This window comes from Lepisosteus oculatus, chromosome 17 (genome assembly GCF_040954835.1).
Source record: "Lepisosteus oculatus isolate fLepOcu1 chromosome 17, fLepOcu1.hap2, whole genome shotgun sequence".
Taxonomy (NCBI): Eukaryota; Metazoa; Chordata; class Actinopteri; order Semionotiformes; family Lepisosteidae; genus Lepisosteus; species Lepisosteus oculatus.
The window spans coordinates 19235252-19257687 of NC_090712.1; the positions used below are offsets into that span (position 1 = coordinate 19235252).

General features: G+C 37.5%; 1 protein-coding gene across 4 annotated transcripts in view; it reads left to right on the forward strand.

Annotated features, from left to right (window-relative positions):
• Positions 1-12715, forward strand: part of mcph1 (microcephalin 1) — a 58562-nt gene extending 45847 nt beyond the window's left edge. For all 4 annotated transcript variants that reach the window (XM_015363235.2, XM_015363233.2, XM_015363234.2 and 1 more), the window contains 2 exons: positions 11803-12040; positions 12469-12715. In XM_015363235.2, the coding sequence (XP_015218721.2) occupies positions 11803-12040; positions 12469-12521 (291 nt within the window). In that variant the 3' untranslated portion in view covers positions 12522-12715. The remainder of the gene's footprint in view (positions 1-11802; positions 12041-12468) is intronic.
• Positions 12716-22436: the final 9721 nt, after the last annotated feature.

Here is a 22436-nt window from a genome sequence, read left to right on the forward strand (position 1 = left end):
TTTTATTTTTTTTCTGTTATGATGAAGCTGCTCTTCATCCTGAATCTGAGGTTTTTATTGAGGTATATGTCAAACCTACCGACAAAAAGATCTTAACGTTCTTTGACAGGAAAGCTGGTTTCCTCTTCACCTGATAATGGTGTCATTTGCTGTAATAGCAGGCTTCTGCATGTCTGTAACCTGAAATACACCATAAAGAAAGTCCATGTGTTCACTGCTGCACAGCTGCTTTCCATTACTACTGAAAGATTAAGAGCTTCCTCTTTATTCACTTGTTCGGAGCCTTTTGGTTTGTGACAACTACAGACAATGAACTCACTACTATTGATAAGAAATACAAAGTCAAGCTTAGTTTAATCAATTTGTGTAAAATTTACATGTCTATTTATAATGGCTTACACTTAGCTTTTCTCAACATGCACTTGCTATGCCTGTGAATTTCTTTGCATGTTTTAGAAAGTAACTAAAACTGTTAGCAACTGTTGTGCAAAATCATTAATACCTTTGTTCACCTATCCTCATTTGTGTTCATTTCATTTTATAGATGTTGCATTAATAAATGGCATAGCCTTATACTCTCACAGCCTGTCAAAGCATGACTGCTGTGATACATTAACGTACTTCTACGTGGGATTAGAAAAATACTATCACCTCATGTGCAGTGCTGAATCAGAAAGTAAGTACCAGGCTATTACACTGAGGTGCTGTATCTTCTTGCTTACTCATGGTCCCTGTTAAAGGGCTACAGATATGTATGTGATGCAGGCTTGGTCATTTTACTGCAGATAAGTCAAGAATTTTGATTTGTGTAACAAGTCAGTCTATATAAAATTAGAAATGCACTGCATATCCTCCTTCTGTCATCTGTGAGGAATAGGAAAAGTGTTTCCTCTGAAAGAGAATAATAGTTTGGGATTTTATGAAATCGCAAAGAGGCAATGGTTACTGGTACAGCACACTCAAATGTTTGTTATGTCAATAGAAAAGTTATGCATTCAATAATGTCAATCTTTTCAAGTGTATGCAGAATTGCAGAAATTTGACTGATATTGAAAAAGTTGAATACAAAGTCATGTTTATTTTTTTAAGCCCGAGTAGTGGTCGTCTGCTTTTCTGCTCTGGGGGTTCGTGTTATACATGTCCTTTGCACAAAATCTGGTTTCTTAAGACATGTCCCAAGAATACATAATGTTCCTTTTATCTTTCTTAGAAGAGTATGACTCTTGCTGTATTCTGTATATAAAACTGAAGGGTTCAGGGATAAGATGAGGCTCAAGTCCTCTGAAGTAAGTAGAAAAGTCACAAACGTTGCTAGGAAACATGTGCAGAAAGCCATATTTGTAGTACATGGAGGAGATTTTCTCCTTGGCTTCTGTACAAGGGCTCAGTTTTTTCCAGCAAGCCCCTAGACTTTGTGCTTGACCTGTATCATACAGATTGCCAACTCAAATCACTTGAAGTCCATTTAGCAACTGGTTGTTTTCCACTCCCACATGAAGGAAAGCCCTCTGTATGTTACTTTTTGGTTCTTGAATGGTCCGATTGGTGCCAAGCTGTGTTCAGAAGGAAACAAAAAGCTTTGGGGAGCAAAGAAAGCCGAGCCACAGAAAGCAAGTACTAAACCAAGAAATCAGTAAAAGCGCCAAATGAATTAGAAAAAAATGCTTTCTGACAAGCTACATGTGTACTATGATGTTGCAAAATTTAGGCTTGAGACATACTTTGTAACTTGTGAAACAGCTCGAATTGTGTATTTCCCTTTTTTCCCAACAATCACACTGTTTAAAAGCGAAATGGATTTTTTAATATGAAATAAATGTATATGAAAATGTTAAATTTGTATATATGTGCTGCCTTTACGTGCTTTTTAATGCATAGCATAACGGTTGTACTTTAAACCCCTTTGTTTTATATTTGATACCGTGTGGAATGATGACTTTATATCAGTAATTGGGTGATTATAGTAAAATTATTCTTAATATGCTTACAATGGTAAATAATTGTTGATTTAAGCAGTACTTTCATTAAGTGTTTTCTATGCATGGCTGGTATATATTAACCTTTTGGGCTAATGTATGAAAGGCTGTGTCTGGTTTCTGATGTAGTGGCAAAGGTCATACATTATACAGCCTGACAAGAGACAACAGTCCCATTTGTGTAAGTTTAATTTTTTTATTCCCTGGTGAAGAAAACATTGTAATTGAAAGAGATAAGTTAGACACAGACTTGTGAAATTTTTATGCTCAGCATATGTAAAAAGCAATACACCCAGTGTCTGGAAATATATTTGTCATACTTGTAATTCAAGTTTCATTATTGGCAATAACTCTAGTTAACTTGAGTGTTATAGAGCTGCTTTCAGAAAACTCAGATATTATGTTGCTTTTAAACAATTATTAAACAATTAAATAGTTTCAAAACACTTTCACTTGCTAAACATTTGCAACAAAAGAAACACTTTAATTCTGGTGCACATTTAATACTTTTTTTTGAGGTGACCGGTATCCAGTTACTTTAGGACTCTCCTGACAAAACTATTATGAAACATTTTTACTGACCCTCTAAAAACCTTCATCTTTACTTTTGAAGTCAGAACTGGTAGCCTATTACTCAGGCTGTTTTCAGACATTGGAACTGCAATAGTCTATCAAAGAGTAGACTTCAGAGAGAAAACATTTGTTTGCAGGGAAATAAATGTGCTAGGAGGATGTTTTGTCACAATCCCTAAGGATCTTTCATATTTTTCACAACCATGAATCTTCCTATAGTTTCGACCTCTGATTTCAAACTTCCCCCTGAGCACCTGAGAACACACATTACACACAGTTTTGTCTAAGTGTAGTTTTGTTTATTTATTCTTTTCTTTTAAGTTGTTTTGCATATGAAATGAATTGCATCAGTAAAGTGAACTGTGTCTTTCCTTCCTGTACAGTTACACAAATTGAGCACCTGATTGCAACAGAAAGTCTTTGTATTTAATTGTTACTGTTCAGAGGAAATTATTTCAGTACAACCAGAACATTGATACGAATTACAGTATAACAGAAAATAATTGTGAATTGTGTTTTTGTGACTTTGCAACCTACATACTAGTTTCACATAAAACATTTAAACTAAAGGTTAAATTAAATTAATTAAAGTAAGTCAAGAAAATGCAGAAATTAAAATGTTTTTTTTAAATCAACTTTGGTCTGGCGCCTTTGGTACTTACTCAGCTATCTATTTTGATCATCTCAATCATGTTGTGTGTAGTTAATTGAAGCACTGTGTTTAAGAATTGTATGTTACTCACAGAAAAACACTGAATTTGAATAATTAATGGAAACACCCGAGAAGAATTACACCATATAATTCAATATAGTATCACCTGAGTGCCCTTAAATTTGTTTTCTTCTTGCTTTTTTATAACAAAATCATATGTTCAACATCCTGCATATGATAAATTGTATTGGTGTGGCACCAGCCAGCATACCTTTAGAAAAAGTATCAAAAATATGTTGATTCCTCCCCAGAATCATCAGTTGTTTGAAGTAGACAAATGGTTTCTCAAACACTACAAAGCACCCCTTGCATGTGGAAAAAGAAACAAACCTGGTAACAATCTAAAACACTCTGCCTCAAACTGTCATCATGTTAAATGTGATTTGTGTTCTCAAACAAACTTGGTGGCATTTTTCAAATCCATCTCACATCCAGTTAAACATTTTATAATGACTGTCTGCATATGCTTTGGTGAAGGGATTTTTAAGAAGAGAATTTTTCATTACTGATACTTGATGTTGCTATTTTACTTGAATATTATATACAGTAGATCTTTGTACATTTCTGCACATACATTTATAACACAATTAAAGTAAACACTTTCACAACTTCCTTTTTACTGCTTTTTTAATTTAAGTAAGAGAAAACTAGAGATTGATCCCAGTATTTTAAGTTGTGCATTTTTCTAGATATAATTTCTAAACAAGTAACATTTATATTCTACAAGACGTTTATATTTTAGAATATCACTGATTCCACAAGTTCCACAAGTACTGGAGCTACAGGAAGTGATGCAATAAGTTATTTGTGAAGAAAAAGTAACTTGTTTGGCACTGACGAAGAGAGGAAAATCATGTAATTGCAAAGAACAACATGCAAAATCTAGCACTAGCTCAGGTGCTAGTTGAATCATCCTGTGCTCGATGTGCTCAAGTTGTTTGCGCATGAGCCTCTTTGAGCTTATTGGAGAGTAGGAGAAGGAAGGAAATTACACACTGATCTATTTTAAGTGGAATGAATAACATCCAGAGCTGTCTTTTTAATGTCCCATCGTGGCTAATTATTAAACTGTTTATCAAAGCAGGTGTTCAAGAGAGATTCATCCTGTTTGACATTTTATGAACTCTGGGTGTCTCTGATAGCTGTTCACCCCAGGCAGAGAAACATCCGTTAATGCTGATTCAATAACTGATAGCACAGTTTTGTCATATATAAATGCACACGCACACAAGCAAATGTTTCCACCGCTTTTGTCAATATGTTTGGGCGTATTTTTCAGAACACAAAATTGTTTTTTTCCAGCATAACGTTTGCCTTTATAACACAAGTTAGCCCCTGCACAAAGCCGAGTGAAATATAGATATATACAGTGCATTGCAAAAGTGTTCACCCCCGTCTGATGATGTCTAGTTTTGTTGACAAATGGTGTATGCACACTTTAAAGGGAATATTGGAATCAGAACTTGAATTTGCAAACAGAACACTTTTATGGGACATATAAGTCAAATGTCTGCAAAGACTGCAAGAACAATGAATAAAACGTTTAATTCAAGCCCCCCAGAAGCTTCCTCTCGGTGGACTGTATCTTTACGGATACATCCTTGCCGACTTCACCAGCCAGCTTACCAGTTCAGGGCCGTGGGGGAGCAGGAGCCTATCCTGGCAGGCAGCGTCTGTAAGGCACACCAGTCACACACAGAACAGCTGTTTTAAATGTGTCACCCACTAGAAGAATTGCAGTCACTATGTGTTATATTTCCCTTCTGTTTGAATGTTATGTATTTTAAGTCTTAATGGTTCCTATAATTATTCATATCGCTACAATAGCAAAAAAAAACATGCCATTGCAGCTCCACAGATTGATTGCTGAGCATTATGAGTGTCATTTTATACTAAAATTAATAGTTTTTCACCAGGATATAAAGTGGAATTTTTGCCTTAAAGAATATAGGCATTTTATAAAGAAATCAGAAGTGTGGCGCTTTTTCTCCAAAATTCAGAACATTAACAAATCCAAGGAAAAATTTAAATGAGATGTGATAGAAAATATACAGTAGTGAAAGTTATTCTACATTGTAATGTACATAAGTTGGAAATAAATCTTAGAGCCCAGTGGTATTCTATCAATTGTACTGAAGGAAACAAGGATTCGTAATTCATTAATCCTGAATTAATGAATTAGGGAAACTCTTCCAGAAATTTCTCAAGATATTGCCAATACCCATTGACTTGAATATTGCTATTCCATCTCTAAAAGGAATGACGATACTGAGTAAAGCAATAACAGACCAATAAAACCTACTTCTATTACTTGCAAGGTTATGAAAACAGTAAGAACTAGAGGATCATCGATATGGCAGTGTGATTCTAAAGGATAATCAACCTTGCCTTACTAATTTGAGTTCTTTGAATAAACAACACAAATAACTGATATAAATAAGGCATATGATATGGTATGTTTAGGTTTTCATAAATTGTTTAATAAAGCTCCTCATAAAGTAATTCAAAATAAGGTGTGCATTGTAAACAAGATGTAGTTAATAGACAGGAAACAGAAAGTAAAGCAAATTGGGGTGATATGATTTCTGGAGTTTCACAGGGATATTTATAAGAGCTCTTACACTGCTTTTTTTCATTTATATCAGTGACCTAGATCCTAGTATAGTTATGTTATAAGTAATAGATTTATTCCACGCTGAAAAAAAGAAGAGAGAAAAAACACATTTCGGCCGTGGAGCCTTCTTCAGGTGTGAGAGAGACAGGGCAGTAAGCAAAGGTAATGTAGTGGGAGAACAAAGGTTGGGAGGGAGGAGGGGTGAGAGGCGGGAGCAGGGGACAGAAAGAGGCCAATCAAGAGGTGTGAAGTCAGGATAGGTGTAGAAAGGTGTGAAATCTCACCTTCCCCCCTCTCTTAACGACAGGCTTCTATTCTACTAAATTTTCTCCATTCATTGAAAGTTTCATTTCACACCTTTCTACACCTCCTCCCTCCCAGCCTTTGTTCTCCCACTACATTACCTTTGTCTCTCTCACACCTGAAGAAGTCTCCATGGCTGAAACGTTGTTTTTTTCTCTCTTCTTTTTTTCAGCATGGAATAAACCTATTACTTGTTCCTTTGCAGCCTACGCATGCTGACGCAGCTCCCCACCTGAACTAGTTATGTTATAGATTAGTGATGTTAACAGATTATATCAAAACAGGAGTGTTGGATTAAGGAAATTCAGATAGATGTAGAGACACTAAATTACTAATAACAGGAGGTATTTCTTTACATAAGGGGTTGTGGGAGCAGGGAACAAGCTACCTAGCCATGTTGTTGATATCCTGTTTTTGCTCCATGGAAGAGCTGGGTTAGCTCCTAAATTAGCTACTCGCACTTAGCTATTGAAAAGCAGATAATGTATAAAATTTGTTTTGGGGGTCTTGGAGAAATAGTCCAAACCAAAAGATCACTGCACATTGATTCTCATTCCCCTTCCCTCTGTTAGCTACAACAGCTTTAACACTGGCAGTTTCTGACTGTGTTACAGGGCTGAGTAAATGTGAAAAAAGGATTGTTTGACGAGAATATTAATTCCTACCTTCAGCTTTGTTAGCATAAGCAAACAAGCTGCATAGAAATGTTGGAATGTTTGCATTTTCCTCCTCTGTCAGTCACTCTGCAGACAAAGAGGTACATAAGACCGTGTATACCATTGTCAATCACAGTCTGAATACATTTTTACAGCTGGTATTTCCACAGAAAAACGGTTTGAAAGTACCCTGGATCAGAATGAGATTAACATCTCATCTGATGGCCTATCAAGTAGTTTCACACAGCCAATTTATGACTATTCTGAAGAACAGGTAGGCAAGACATGGCTACCATTAATCTGTTTGCACTGATATACAAGCAGTCCATTACTGCATGACACATAGGCCAAGATCCATAGCATCCTTATGTCTGCAAGATGCTAGCATGGCATAAGATAAAGAACAATGCAGATATACCACACGCTTCTACTACTCTGTAAAGAGGTTTATATATATATAATGCGGTTATGGGAGTCCTTTTCAATTAAACAAATGGGTAAAGATTTTTCTTCTCTGCTCCGTTTTTAAATTATTTAAATTAAACAGTAGCCTTGGGGTTCCTATTTTTCAACAAAGACCCCAAGAACTAGAAAATATACCATAAAAGAGCATCTGTAATCTCAGAGTAGCTGTTTTGTTACAATAAAGTATAAATGGCTTGAGATACCTCAGCTATATTTATCTACAGGCTCAGAATGTAGGATATAGAGATCTTTCATATTAGTGGATTATAATGTACCTTGATTTTTCTGACTTCCACAACCTTTTAAGCAATTTACCAGAAATGTTTAATATTTGAATATTTGATTAGATCTCCAAGGTTAAAACATCAAGGGCATGTACAGTACCTAGAATTACAGCCTGATGCTGTAAGCTATTTTATCAATTGGAAAATTCAATAGCTTCTGTTCTATTGAGCAATAAAACAAGTTAGCAGCTCTGTTTAGTGCCTGATATGGATATTTCTAAAACATTTAGAATGTATTCATATTACATAACAGTTCCTGAATAGTATAAACAAATCTGACAAAATAATACTGGAGGTGAATTGCATGCATTCGCATGAAAGGATGTACATGTAAAATCAATACGTGCCAAGCTATGCTAAAAGCAGAAATCCCTGGCAGACTGGGCTGATTTCCTCTCATTGCATTTGTCGTCAAATGTGTGGATCAAGACCAATACTGCCACAGTATTTTTTTAAATATTTCTGGAACAGCGGTTCGTTGTGACATGGCATAACTAAAGTGAACTTCTGTGACATCAAATAAAAACTTATTTTTACAGCTGTGTGTCTCACAAATGTTGCACTTTTATAAAAAAAGCAACATTCTCATTTTCTAGTATTCTTTAAACTTGTAATTTATGGAGATGGTGTAACAGTGCTTATCCCTTCAAAAGATACCGCTTTAATAAAGTTAGCAGGCACAGGGCTTGATTCTGGAACTGTTTTCGGTACAATTCACCCAGAATGTATTGAGATCTTTTTAGGTATTGTACTCAATATTTTCGTTTTTTTTTCCAGTGTTGTATCTTGTTCACTCACTGGTGGAAATATTTGGAGACCTCATCAAATACTGTCTTGAGTGTCTTCATACAGCTCGGACAATTGGACAGGATGTGGCCTGTATTCAGGAAGGCGGTGGAACATCCATCCACCCGTTTTGTAACCGTCTCATCCAGAATGATGGGGGAGCCAGAGCCTCTCACGGCAAGCAATGGGTGCAAGACGGGGTACATTCCAGACAGGACGCCAGCCCTTCGCAGGGCAGACAGACACAAACACACACTTACACCCTGGCCAGTTCCCCCAGACGTCAGTTAACCTACAGTACCAGTATGTTTTTGGACGGTGGGAGGAAACCCAAGCAAACATGCAGAGAGCACACAGTCCAAACTCCACGCACAGACAGTAGCACCCCAGGGCCGTATTAAAGTCAGGGCCCAAGTGCTGTGAGGCAGCAATACTGACCACTGCTCTACCAGGCTGCCTTCCAGTGGAACATGCACAGCCCAGTCCTGTGCCATTCTGCTTTCAGGGCTGTCCTCAGCTGAGGTTGTGGTGAGAACAATGGCATACAGGATCCCCAGCAGGATTGAGATCTGGAATTGTTCTGGCCAATGGGAAGGGAAGGCTTTATCATGCCCCTAAAGCCAGCTATACACTGCCGGCACCAAGAAAACCAGTATGTTAGCTGGTTCCTAATATTTTGACCTTCTTGCAATACTTCATGGCACAGTGTTTATTGCGTGTTTTTAAGCCTTTTATGTCCACTCTTGTTTTGTCCTTCTGAACCTTAATTATTCCTTTTCAAAGAGCTTTGCCAGGAAAGGAAGCCATACATTTTTAAAGCAAGTTTTCTGGCATCCGTTCAAGACAAAGCAGATTGTCCCTTTCAGGCTTGCTGCTGACCCACAACGGACACTGATTTGTTTTCCAAGTTTTTATGGAGTCTAGCGCTAAACACAGCAGTCGAAGATGGAGCACAATGCCAGAAAGAAGAACGCACTGAACCCCCAGCTAACACTGAAAGCAATCATGCATGGAAAGAAATTTGGTGCTCTACAGTTTCAGGAGCTTTAACAAGGAGAAAAGAAAGTTATTGTGCTTAATCTTTGATGTATTGCTAAGAGCAGCCACAAACTGTGAGCATGTCAGCCAGTGTTCATAAGCCTTCTGTCATTTTATAATTCCCAGGACAATTAAGTTCCCATCGCTCACTTTGCATGGAAAGCCAGAAGAAGTCTTATGTAAATGGGAAACTGGCACAGTAATACTGCTGGGTTTCCTGGAGCTCTTCAGCTCAAACTGTTATTTCTGTTTACAATAAATGTGATATAATTGCACAGGTGAGTTCTGATACATTTAAAATAAGGCTTATTTAAGTTTCATTCTATGGATGAATATATTTAAATTAAAATATTATCAATTTCCCTCATAGGATGATAGAACTTTAATTGAATAGTGAATTGGGCTTATATAGCACAACTATTTGTTCAACCCCTCCTTTTTTGATTTGATATGCAGAATATATCCTCGTGTTTTTCAGTATTTTACAAGACATTGACTCTACTACATCTTTGTATTGACTTCAGTCCCATATCCCGTCACTCTGTAGAATGTGTAGAGTTCTTCATGAGAGATGGTGGTGTATAGTGAAGTCTAGCACTGTTTTAGTCTTTGCTAATAAGACACAGGTTATAAAAATGATAAATCTCTTTTTTCCTTTCATTTTAGAAACAAGATAGCTTAAAATGGATAGGCAAAAAATTTCCGTTTCACTTAAAAGCTTTGGATTTTGTTGTGAACTTGGCTTTCATGTTCAGAAGGGTGGGTCACGGACAGTCCTAGTTAATCAAAACAAACTTAAAACATAAACGTGATACACAGCTGTGTGTACTTTCCAAAAGTGCGATTCCAGCTGATAAGTCAAGGAAGGAGGCCTTCAATATATTTAGTTAAATATCCTTCATTGGTTTGATTAAACAGCTACAGCGACTCGCAAGTACAGTAGTTCTCAAATAAAGGCCCCCCTTCAGAGTGAAGGTTGGACAGTATTACCCCGAAATTACCAGTAAAGGTATGGCCTTAGTTTTGAGACCGCAGCTGGCCAGAGGTTTGGCGGACTTTAGTCAGCTAGGGTATCCTTGGCCCGACCCCTGTGGCCTGGCAGTTACGAGCTGCTTCTGTTCTCCAGTCTGCAAGACACAGGCTATGGGGCTCCCACAGTGGTAAAACACAAACAAGTCTATACTGCACATCTCACATCTGCTTTTTCTTTTAGCCTACCTGTGCAGGTAAAACTGCAATTACAATTTGAAACAAAACTTTTTCATATCTGCATGAAAATGTCTGCATGCACACGTCCAAGGGCAGGGCTTAGAAGGGCGCTCAGATCTTCAGTGATGCGATGTGGCTCAAGAGGGTTTGCTTGAATGGCCCTGGAGGCACCTAATGTCATGGTATTGCCATTGCGACAGGCATCCTTGACAAGTGTAAGGAAGTAAACGGGACTATGATAAAAAATAAAATACCCACCCGCCACCCACTGTGAAGCTTATTTGCTGAAAAAGTTGCATATTTACTTATTGACTTACCTTTTTGTGTAATACAGTTGCAAGGTTTCTGGGTTAAAAAATACAGGAAAGATGCACCTCCATCCACTGTTATGATATTATACTATTAAACTTCTGATACAAATGGATGCAAGTGACACTTACAGATCACAGTGGGATCTTTAATGAATACAAGTAGTCAATTTGTCAATTTAACATCTTTTGTGAAGGACAGCACCTCCTACAGTACAGAATACCACTTTGTGGTGTGGCTGGGAATTTCTGGTCAAGAGGAAAGTGTGCCACCTACTGGTCTGCTAACAGCACTAACAACAGGGGCTAATTGGGATTCTGGATGTTTCTCTCAATTTTTCCACCCTGACCTGAATTGGAGTTGTTGTTTTTGTCTAAGAATATTTGAAAAGCAATTAAGTATTTCCCATAAAGCAGTGGAAATGTCAAGACCAACACAGTTGTATATTTGTGTAAATCCTTTAGAATTTATATTTAATATACGTGTCCCTCTTTGTTTCTTTATTTTCATTGACCGAACGACAGAGAGATGTCTCGTTTAAAAAAAGTTTTTTTTTGTACAATGTTTGTGTTTTTCAGCCATAACTGTAATACTGCTTACAAGTTACATTTTCACTGTTGTGACTGGGTAATTCTGTTCTTTCAGAGCTTAAGCCCAGACTCAATTACAGTCCTCCTGATGCGTAAGATAAACCTGTACAACACGCCTTCACCAAGAGCGTTAGTGTCCTGGAAAAAGAGGTTCAGAGGTTCAGTGACAGCTAGTGACACCTAATTTCACACTTTCTTTGCTCTCGCTGGTATTTGCTTTTCCACTGGAGGAAAGTATATAGCCTGCAAGCCTGAAAGGTCCCTTCCTTTCTGTCTTTGGCACCCAGATCTGCAGATTGCAACAGCACCTGTCAGCAGGCGAGCACCAGCAGGACCTGTTCGCGAGGCAGCCAGTGATGTTCATCTCCCCGCTGAGTCAGCCGCCCTGCGGGAGACTGGCTGAGCTCATCCTGCTGTGTGGAGGGAAGGTGTGCAGAACTGTCAGGCAGGCTGGGATCTGCATCGGCCACCACAAGGGCAAGATGGCTCCCGGGACCCACTGTTTGTCTGAGCAGTGGGTACTAGGTAAGACACTTCCCCAGAGAGCTATATACTTACACTTTTGCTAATACTTCAGTTCGGAGGACAGGGCTGTGGAGCACACTTTCAGAACGGATAAATTAGCAGTATGTCCACTAGGGGCACTGTTGCAAAGGGTATCTAATATTTTGGCACGTGAACTAAAGTTTTAAGCTATTTGCTTTGAGGTCTAGAATTACTTCAGCAGTATGAAATCCTGCATTGTCCATTATCTGTACTGTGCAAGAACAAAGTGCTGTTCCTGAACTCACTGCCATTTTATCTTGTATTTAAATCATAAAGTACATAACATGTTCTTTAGGATAACGGAAGCAAAGAGTATCCCAGTAATAGTTTAGTATTATTCACTTATATCTCATGTATGCAATATTTGACTAAATGTTGTTGCTCACAACATATTTTTCCACTTTCAGACTGTATAACACATCTCAAGCAGTTTCCATATGAAAACTATCTCCTGGAATAGAAGGACCATTTCTTCAGTACATGATTGTAGATGTCTTTGTCCTCTGGAACATTCTGTTTTGCTTTTGAAACTTTTTAATTTTATAATAGCACAATAAACCGTTTTTAATTATTGTTAAGAAAATTAAATGAATATTTTCAGCACTGGAAGAACATTTGGTGTGGATATTTTCAATAAAATGTTTTACAAAAAGAGTTCAGTTTCTGTATGTTTGTCATATAGCACTTTGTTGACAGTGGTCAGAGCTGTAATAATACATTTCCACACAAAAGCTTCTACCTACAGTCATCAATCTTTTATTCTGTTTACTAGTTTGCCTTAAACACACAATACTTAATCACAAGAGGTGTTCAGTAGAGTACTAGTTTAAATAAGTGAACAGTCTCCCTATTGTCACATACACTACATCCCAAAATACTGATTTAAAGTAGTAATAATGGATACATCACTTAATATAAGCAACTGTTTTTAAGCATTTGATAAATGGGTATAGTGGTTCAAAGAAAAATGTCTCCTTTTGATTACATCATTAGCACAATCAATGAAAATATAAAACCCATTATCATCACATGATGAATATGCAAAGGAAAGGGTGTTTTTGTTCACATGAAAATGCATCATTAATTGAGCAGTTTCTGAAAAGTGAATCAAAACTCCAAAATCTAAGTCTTAACTATCCAAGACAAGTCAGATGCCAAAAATTAGCATTGAAAAAAAATTGAAATGGATGCTTCGCATTGTGCTGTAAGGTGTGGGATCATTCAAACGAGACATTAATCCAGTTTCCTGATACAATTCTGCTTCCATGTTTTCCGAGTTCAGCTTAGCAGAAAAATATGAGGGGCTTCTCACTTTTTTCATTTTACCAAATGAGGGCTACTGGGCAAATTAGCCCTTACCTTTTACTGTGTTCTAAAATATTCATATTGTTTTGAAACATTAGTCACCAGTTTCAAAATTTTTTTGAATTCCAGTATCCAACTGGTCAATAAATACGAATATTTTTTATTTACAGTATTCCCAGTTTAGGCCATTATAACTACATGGGAAGGCTCCACAAAGTCAGCTAATAATGTATAGATGTTAATGACAAAAAAGTTAAGTTTTGGGCAGATTTCTGAGTTTGAAAAAATGTCAAGCATTGAACTTTTGCTTATGTCCCATTTGGTTGGGCTAAAGTACGTAAAGCATGTCCAGGGATTCACAGTCATGAACCTGGGGTGAAATTTGGATTTCATTATGGTAGTGAAACATTTGAGACTACTAAAACCTTACTTAGCAGCATTGTTTACACACAAAAAGTGCCAGCATTGTGAAATTAGATACCTTTTTCAGCATGGAATTAGCCTGCCTGTTTCTTTGCAGCTCACACACTGACACGGCTCCTTTATCCTAACCCAGCGAGGAAGGTGAGATGATACATCTGTGGTGTTATACTGTAAGTATGAAATGACAAAAAGTGTGAGAGATGTTAAATGGTATGTATGCCTGTGGGCTTGCGTGTACAAAGTTGAATAGTGCAGGAATAAAATGCACAAAAACCTGTCCGTTCAGTCACACTGCTGCAGTGTTCTGGCTCACAGGAAGGGGCTGTACGCTGGGTATTTTGCTGGCTTGAATCCAACATGAAGTCCCAGGACATTCAGAGCCCATCCAGCCCCCTTCAACAGACGACAGTAATTCTACTAACTAGGCAACCACAAGCAACAACCGGCCCAAGGGACTGGAGAGTTTAAGGGCTCACTACCAACAGCTACGACTGCTATATAGTATAATTCAGCCTGAACCCTATTACCATCACCAACATCTCCAGTACAATGGTAACATCCCGACACAGAGGCTGTGCAACTGCTTTTTGTAAACCAGTATGACAATCTCAGTGGGAAACAGCAAAGTATGCTTATAAAAATAAATCATAACAGGGTTGCAGAGATATTTGTAAGGGAATGGCTATTTCAGTGGCAGGAGTGAAATGGTCTAAACAGGCCATTAAAGCTTTTTAATACAAATCAGGTTATTGGCGCCGGTGGTAATCGTACCGCACTGTTACACTGAATACATTTCAAGATCTGTACTAAACCCACTGTTCCAGCTACACCGAGGGTGTCATCCCTGGACTCTCCAGCATGAGAGTGTTTATTCCCACGTGTGGCCATCTGGTGATTGCTCAGCCGACTGGATGGAGGAACGTGCAGGTGAGCTGTGTGCACTGTCTCTGCCGCTCCATGCTACGTTACATCATTTAAGATGGGTTACAGACAAAAGGAGGCCAAATCAGCCCATTTAGTTGCTAACTGCTAGTAGCTACCTGATCCTAAGATATTATGCAGCTGTTTCTTGAAACAACTACTTTGATACTTTGCCAAAGATTCAAAGATAATTTGACTTGAAAGACGTTTGAACCAAGTGGCTAGTTTGTCCCACAATGCCACAACGCTGTTTGTAAAACTCCCATCTGTTTCCAATTTTAAAAGTACTTCTGCAAAGTTTCCACTTGTGTTTCCTGGTTTGTGTTCTACTGGTGATATTGATAAAGTCCTTTGAGTTGACTTTGTCAATGAGGATTTTAAATCGCCTAAAATGAATGCGTTATTTTACCTTCTCACTGTAGCACCCTAGAATGTATCTCTTGTTCTTCTCTGCACATGTATCAGAGCAACTACATCTTTTTTTGGAAATGCGGTGACCAAAATTTGATCCTGGTGCCACAGTGGCCAGGTACTCCAGTTTGAGCCCGCACTTCAAAGACATACAGGTGGGTTAGTAGGTCAGTTCCTCTTCAGGCCATAAAGGCCCACGAGGAATGGGGGGCAAGGGCCACCATGTTTCTCAACCATCCAACACTGGAGGTGGAGGTGATGGGGTCAGCATCACGCTCCAGCTGGCCTGTTACCCCTGGAAAGATTAACCCCCAGAACTCACTGGGAAAGCAGGCCGAGTGGAACTGGGAGCCGTCTGGAATGAATTAGAGCTATATCACCTGCCCCTACCTGGGATTGAACCCGGGACCTTCTGGTCAGGAGCCAGATGCCCTTGCCGTCTGAACTACCACAGCTCCATGGGTTAGTAGGCTTCTGGAAAAAAAGGCCTTGTGTGTCCAGCAATGGACTGGGACCCCATCGAGGGTGTGTCCTGCCTCTCACCCACTGCCCACCGGGCTAGGCTCTATACTGGATAAAGGGGTTCAAAAATGGATGGCTGGAAGTCTTCAAGCTCAATGTTTTCCATTTTATACCCAAATTCTATGTGTTTGCTACCTGTTTATAATACACAGCACTTCTCTGCATTACACACTTAATTGTTTGCCAGGTGTTTCCCCAGGCTTGAGTTCTGTTTTAATCTAGTCTTTAATCTCTAATTGTCTTTGCAGGTTCTACAGTATTTGCCAGTCATTCCATTATGGTTTCATCTGGAAACCACATTAGTTTGCTATCTACAGTATATCTGCATTTATTTCACTGATTAGGAAGAACAGTGGTTCCAAAACTGACCCCTATGGTACAGTACATTGATCATCCCAAATTAAATAATTCATCACTTAATCTGAAACTGTCTCCAATCCATTAACTACACCTAAATCAAATATTACCTTAAAAAGCCTTCAAAATATATAAATAAAACACTTTGTAATCTTTATGCATGTCATTTAGTATTGCTGTCCTAAAGTAACTTAAAAATCAGTTAAAAAAACATCTACTATACCTTTTCTAAATCTATGGTGAGTATCCATATACTGTAGATTATTTCTAACTATTGTTTCCATAACTTTATCCACAAAAGAAGTCCAGTAAGATGTGTTGGTCTGCACATACAGTAGATCAGTTTTGTCACTGTTTTCATAGGTGAGCACTACTCTAGATGAGTAATTTCCCAGTCAATAGTAATTATCCTGCCTTGAATGAGTGGTGAAAGACTTTTGCTAAAGGCCAGTATATTATATCTTGTTTCCTTGTTAGAATACTTTCAAGACCCAGAAGTATATTTACCTTAAGTATTTTTTGCATAGTTGTACTTCAGATGATGGTAGGTATACATGTATAAGTCTCAGAAAAAAAACATGAAATGTTGACTCCACTTTATACATCTAGCTGCAAGTCTCCAAAGACATCCAGTCAACCAATCTTCCTCAAACCAAAAAAACTATCAGACTGAAACAATGAAAACCACTGGAAAAAGTTGGAAATGTCTCTTCTTCAGGCAAATTTTCAATTATCTGAAAAATTCAGTAAAAAAGGTATTGAAATGAGGGAGCATTTCAGGCCAGTGTAAAGTTTGCGATACAAGAATCACTTAATCTTGACTCCTGTTATACATTTAGTTCCACATTAAATGAGAAAATTAAGAGGGTTTACCCAGTAAAACTGGTTTTCTTACACCTTTTGATCTAACACAGTTTTGGAACACAACTACTGAACAGTGCGATATACATTATGAGCACCCAAAAGTCTCAGAAAAAAAGTTTCAGCTAGGAGCAAATTAACACTCATCCTAAAGTTTACTTGGGACCCCAAATCCAGCACAGAGCGTAACAACTGTGTAAGTAGTGTGGGAATACTAACCCTAACCCTAGCTGGGGTTTCAACAGAGCAATCCTGCAAAGAGTCTCTGAAGACCCCCAGTCAGCAGATTTGAAAATGTTCCTCAAACCACTAAATATGGGTCTACAACAATGAAAACCACTCAAAACAGCTCTTGAATATTTATCTTGTTCAATAATGTATTTTCTTTAGACAAATTTCAATCAGCTGAAAACTGCTTTAAAATGGTATTGATATGAGGGAGCATTTCAGGCCAGTGTAGGGTTAAGATTACAAGAACCTTTAAATGTTGACTGAAGTGATACATCTAATTGTAAGTTAGATGAGAAAACTAAGAGAGTTTACGCAATAGAAAAGGTTTTCTTACAACTTTTGAATTACTAACCCTAACCCTAGCTGGGGTTTCAACAGAGCAATCCTGCAAAGAGTCTCTAAAGACCCCCAGTCATCAGATTTGAAAATATTCCTCAAACCAAAAAATATGTCTCAAACAATGAACACCACTGAAAAAAAGCTCATGGAAATGTATCTTCGTCAATAATGTATCCTTTTTAGAAACATTTTCAATCTGCTGAACCATGTTGAATGAATGATGTTTACATGAGCTTGCATGTCAGGCCAGAGTAGGGTTTGGGTTACAAGAACCATTAGATATTGACTCCAGCTATACATGTATTTGATGAAATGAGAAAATTAAGAGAGATAACCCAGTGGAATTGGTTTTCTTACAATTTTTTTTCTGACACAATATGCCATACATTATCTACACAGGAGTTCCTGACCTTAATGCACAATATAACATACTCTATAATGTGATTTCCTTACTCTCCATTCATAAATAGTTCATAACTGATTAATAATTAATAAGACCTATACTGTAGCATAGACTCCCTATTCTTCATCTTCAGGACCTTGGTCATGAATCTTCAGTTTCTTCTGTCATTTCAATAATACCTTTAGCAGTTAAAGGTGCTGAAAATGATTCTGTGTCAGTATACATTGTCTTAGATTGAACAGAATTTGTGTTTTTACGTGGTCAAAAAATTGTCTTTTATTTTCATACACCCTGAAGAATGACAAATATGGGGAAGGATTGAAACAGCTTAATTCACACAAATGGGCGGCTGTTGACTGTCCTAAACCAGTACATTATCCAAGAACCTTGAACTTTGCTCAAATACATGCCTGAAGGATAATGCATAATATAAATATTACCTAGGTTTATTTTCATTTTAAATAGGATATATTAAGACAGTGAACTTACATAATACAAATATTTCCATCACATCACTGGAAAAGAAATTTGAATTATATTTGATTATACTGGATTTATACCTCTTAAAAAACTTGATCATCATATCATGGTTAAGATCTTTAAATACCCACGTTCCATAAGTTTCAAAACAAAAATGTAAACCTGACAGAAATAAAGCCACTCGGGAACATTAAAGTGCTTAAAATGTGAATTTATTTAAATATTTAGTCTTAATCTGATTTCTAAAAAAGAGGTTTGTTTTAAATTAAGTCAGCCTATTGACTTATTTTATGGCAAGTTCCATTCTAAGTGTTTTGTAATTCATCCTGAATTTGTTTGAAATTTAACACTAAAGACTGGGATTACATAAATTAATTTTGACAGCTTTTTTTTTTCATTTGTAGAATGAATGAATTTTTGAATGAAGTGATGCACATCAGAAATGATTAAAAAACAAACTTCAAGACTGTGATATCCCAAACCAAACAACAGATGTCATAACATAATTTTTATATTTATGAAAAAACACATGTTCGTTATATCAACATGGATTCATTCAAAAACAATGACAGAACTATTTAAGATGCTGGCAAAATGGCAAAAGCAGAGAAATCTAAAAAATAAATCAGAAGCATAGAAAATAAACATAAATCCAGTCCCTAAGACCTACACCAAAATGTTTCCTTTAAGAGAAGGAAAGTTAATGTACATATCTATTAATATTTTGTACACTTAATTTTTTACAGTTCATTGGCTTTTTTGAACTGGATAAAAGCAAAAGATAACAATTATGTAAAACTTTACAAATATTGATACACAAAATTTAGAGTAGAAACATATGAATGTTCTGTTTCTTTTACCTTTTGATCTGAGGAATTCTAAAAAGTCTCCAAGTTTTGTACAGTATATTGTTTCACATTTCTGTCCTAAATTAAACATTGTAAATAGATGTTCAAGTCATCTTAAATGAGATGTTTATATATGTTCACACCATCTCCCAAGATGCACTCTACTTAAATTACCCCTCTTTTTTGTAAATATCGAATCTCGTTTAGTTAAATTCAGTCTTGTGCAGTACAGTTGTTGCTTACTGAAGATTTTTAAAAGTTCCAGGAACAAAGAATATTATAATTTTCTAAGAAAGTGCTCTGTTGAAGAGGCTAAAAGATTAAATGAGAAAAGTGAGTGCAAACTTTTTGAAGACATACACTATGACTAACACTATGAATAAAACTGGCATTAGCCTAAATTGCATTAATCTTTTCTCAGCTGTGAAAACAAGCTACAGTCATATTCAGCATAATTCATCATAACGTGTCATTTTCAGTACACTACATTCTGGGTAGCTGTTTTACTTCTGCGGACTTTTTACTACTGTCAAAATCATTATGCCTCAGCTAATTCTCCCTGGCCTGTAGTCTTTTAAAACTTACAGTAAATCATAATAGTGATAAAAAAGAAATGGTTTAATTAAACCAGGAATGGTTTCATTGTCTCAGGGAATTTGCACGACAGGAGATGGGAAATGATGTGTATTGTGTCTGTTTCTAAATTCTGTAAACACATATACATAAAAGAAAAACACTAAGTTATTAATCAGGCATTTATTAGACATACTCCATAAAAAACTCAGAACGTGATAGAGTGAATTGTTGAAAGTGTGTTTTGTGCTGCTGATTTTTAGATATGTAAAAACCGCTGCATTTTTATACCAAAAATAATTTTTCACAAAAAAATTAATCAAGTTTAAGCCTTTCAATAAAAGGTAAATCCCGGAAATCCAGTGGACAATGGTTTCCAGTGTATTCTTTTTACTCATTTTTATGATGGATCATGTTACACAAGCTGCTGTTTTGACTTTATGGAAGATGGGGCGCTCTGACATTAGAAATCACTTTCCCACAGATTGTTATCTCCAAATGGAACTCATGTTTGGTAAATTAAGCAATGCACAAAATTTTCAATCTGTGTTATTTCACTTTAAAGTGTGCACGGCCAATACACTCAAGTTAATCCCTTTTTGAATGGCTGCATTCATTTTTCATTATGGTAAGCAATAATAACCACATTCATCTGCTTGGGAAAGATGAATTTCTGTCTTCAGTTAGGGTTGTGTGATGGTTAAAATGTAACGGTTGTGTTGTGTTTTTTTTTTAATTTCAATACAATGGTAGTTTTGAATCATTTTCCTCCTGTTGTCAAATAAATCAGTTTTTGTAAATGTCACCCTTGAAAGAATGAAGTTGCGGAGAACTGGTTGTGGAGAATTGAGGGACAGGTTTCAACAAGCCTATGGCATTTCAGAGTCTATCATTATGAACAGATCCTCTGAGGGTTAAAAGGTATGGGTAAAAACAAAATAGCTTGTTGGCATCCCAATCATTTACACAATGTCCAGAGAGTGCTACTGTGTTGCAATACTGTAGGCATGTTTGTGCCAAGTACAGGATTATCAAATCAAGCTTCTGGCCTTTGGAATGAATTTGTAGAACTGCTTTAAAATCAGTACTGAGATTTTGCGTCATTAGACTGTTCTTTTGAATATTAATACTTTTACCGTGAGGATCCGTTTAACTTTTGTTTTTATTTCTGTTTAAGTAGAATAAGAAGCATTAGTTTCTTAACACTTCTATTGATATCTATTGTCTGAAAAGGTTAGACATTAGTTAGAAGAAGAACCGACAGAGGTCAAATCAATACCTACTGAGAGGCACTCAAAACACAAATGTTCCAGTACTCATTTTTTGCATTTTTGATGCCTTTCTGCATACATTTAGTACCAGTTCTTGCTGAAACAACTCAGCCATGAAACTGTGATAGAATGAGATTCTGTTTGTCACTTTGTACATATTAAGATTTTCCACTTAAAAAAGTGAAAAATCAGTTTCAACTTTCAATCAGAGAAGTTTCAACAGTAGTAATCATGTAGTAATACAATATTCATAACCTTTTAATTGAAAAAGGTAAGTTCCATGTTTTAATTTATGGAATAAGAGCATTGTGGATCTTGCAGTTATCAAATCACACAACATATCTGTATGACTAGCATGATAAAATGGTTTAATATGTGAGCTAGGAAATGCACCAAGTTGCTTTCTAATAATGGTTATAGTCCACTCACTAAAATAAGGATGGAGTTTTATTAAAATAAAATAGAAATGGCTACAGAGGTTCCACAGTGCTGGGGCCTGAGTTCCAGATCTCGGGTGCATGGAGTCTGTATGTTCTCCTCTTGTTCACGCGGGTTTCCTCCCGGTGCTCTGGTTTCCTCCTACAGCCCCAAAACTTACTGCTAGGTTATTTGGCTTCTGGGAAAATTCACATCAGATGTGAGTGTGTTTGTGTTTCTGCCCTCCAATGGACTTGCCCGTCCACGCTGCACCCTGTACCCTGTCTTGTGACAGCTACAACTCCCCTGCAACCTTCATCTGAAAGACGCAGAAATGATTTGTGCTTTCAGACATGCCTAATTACTTGTCATTATTTTTACTTTTTAATTATTTGTCATGAGAATTATTTGTACTTGCACTTAGCATCTGTACTGCTCAAGCCCGTCACCCGACTGGCATCCTTCACCCTGCGGCTGCTGAGCCCACACGATGGCTGCAACCACTAGTCACTCCCAGGCCTGGCTCCGGGGTGGGTCCCAGTGTTCCTGATCCGGGTTTTTAATGGAACCACCATGGGAGTCTAGTTTGGATCACTGTTTGTCTGGCCCCTCACCTTAGACCACTTTGCCGAGGGTAATCCTAAGAGGAGTGCAAAGCTGCCAACAAAATGCCATTGCTCTAGCCTCCCTGGGACACCACAACAGGACCACAACCCCAGAGGGACATGGGAGCTTGCCTTCCCTGTCTACACATGCTTTCTTGCAAACTATGGTCACTAGCTTTGGGGAGCTACAAGCAGTGGAAATGAGCTTTCTCTGCAGGGCTGCTGGGTTTACTCTCCATGTCAGGGTGTGCAGCTCACCAGTGCAGGAGGAAATTGGAGTCGAGTCCCTGCTCCTCTGGAGTGAGAGAAGCCAGTCGAGGTGGTTTGGGCACCTAGAGAAGATGCCCTCTGGGTGCCTCCCACTGGAGATGTACCAGACACAGCCCACCAGGAAGGTCTCCCAAGCAG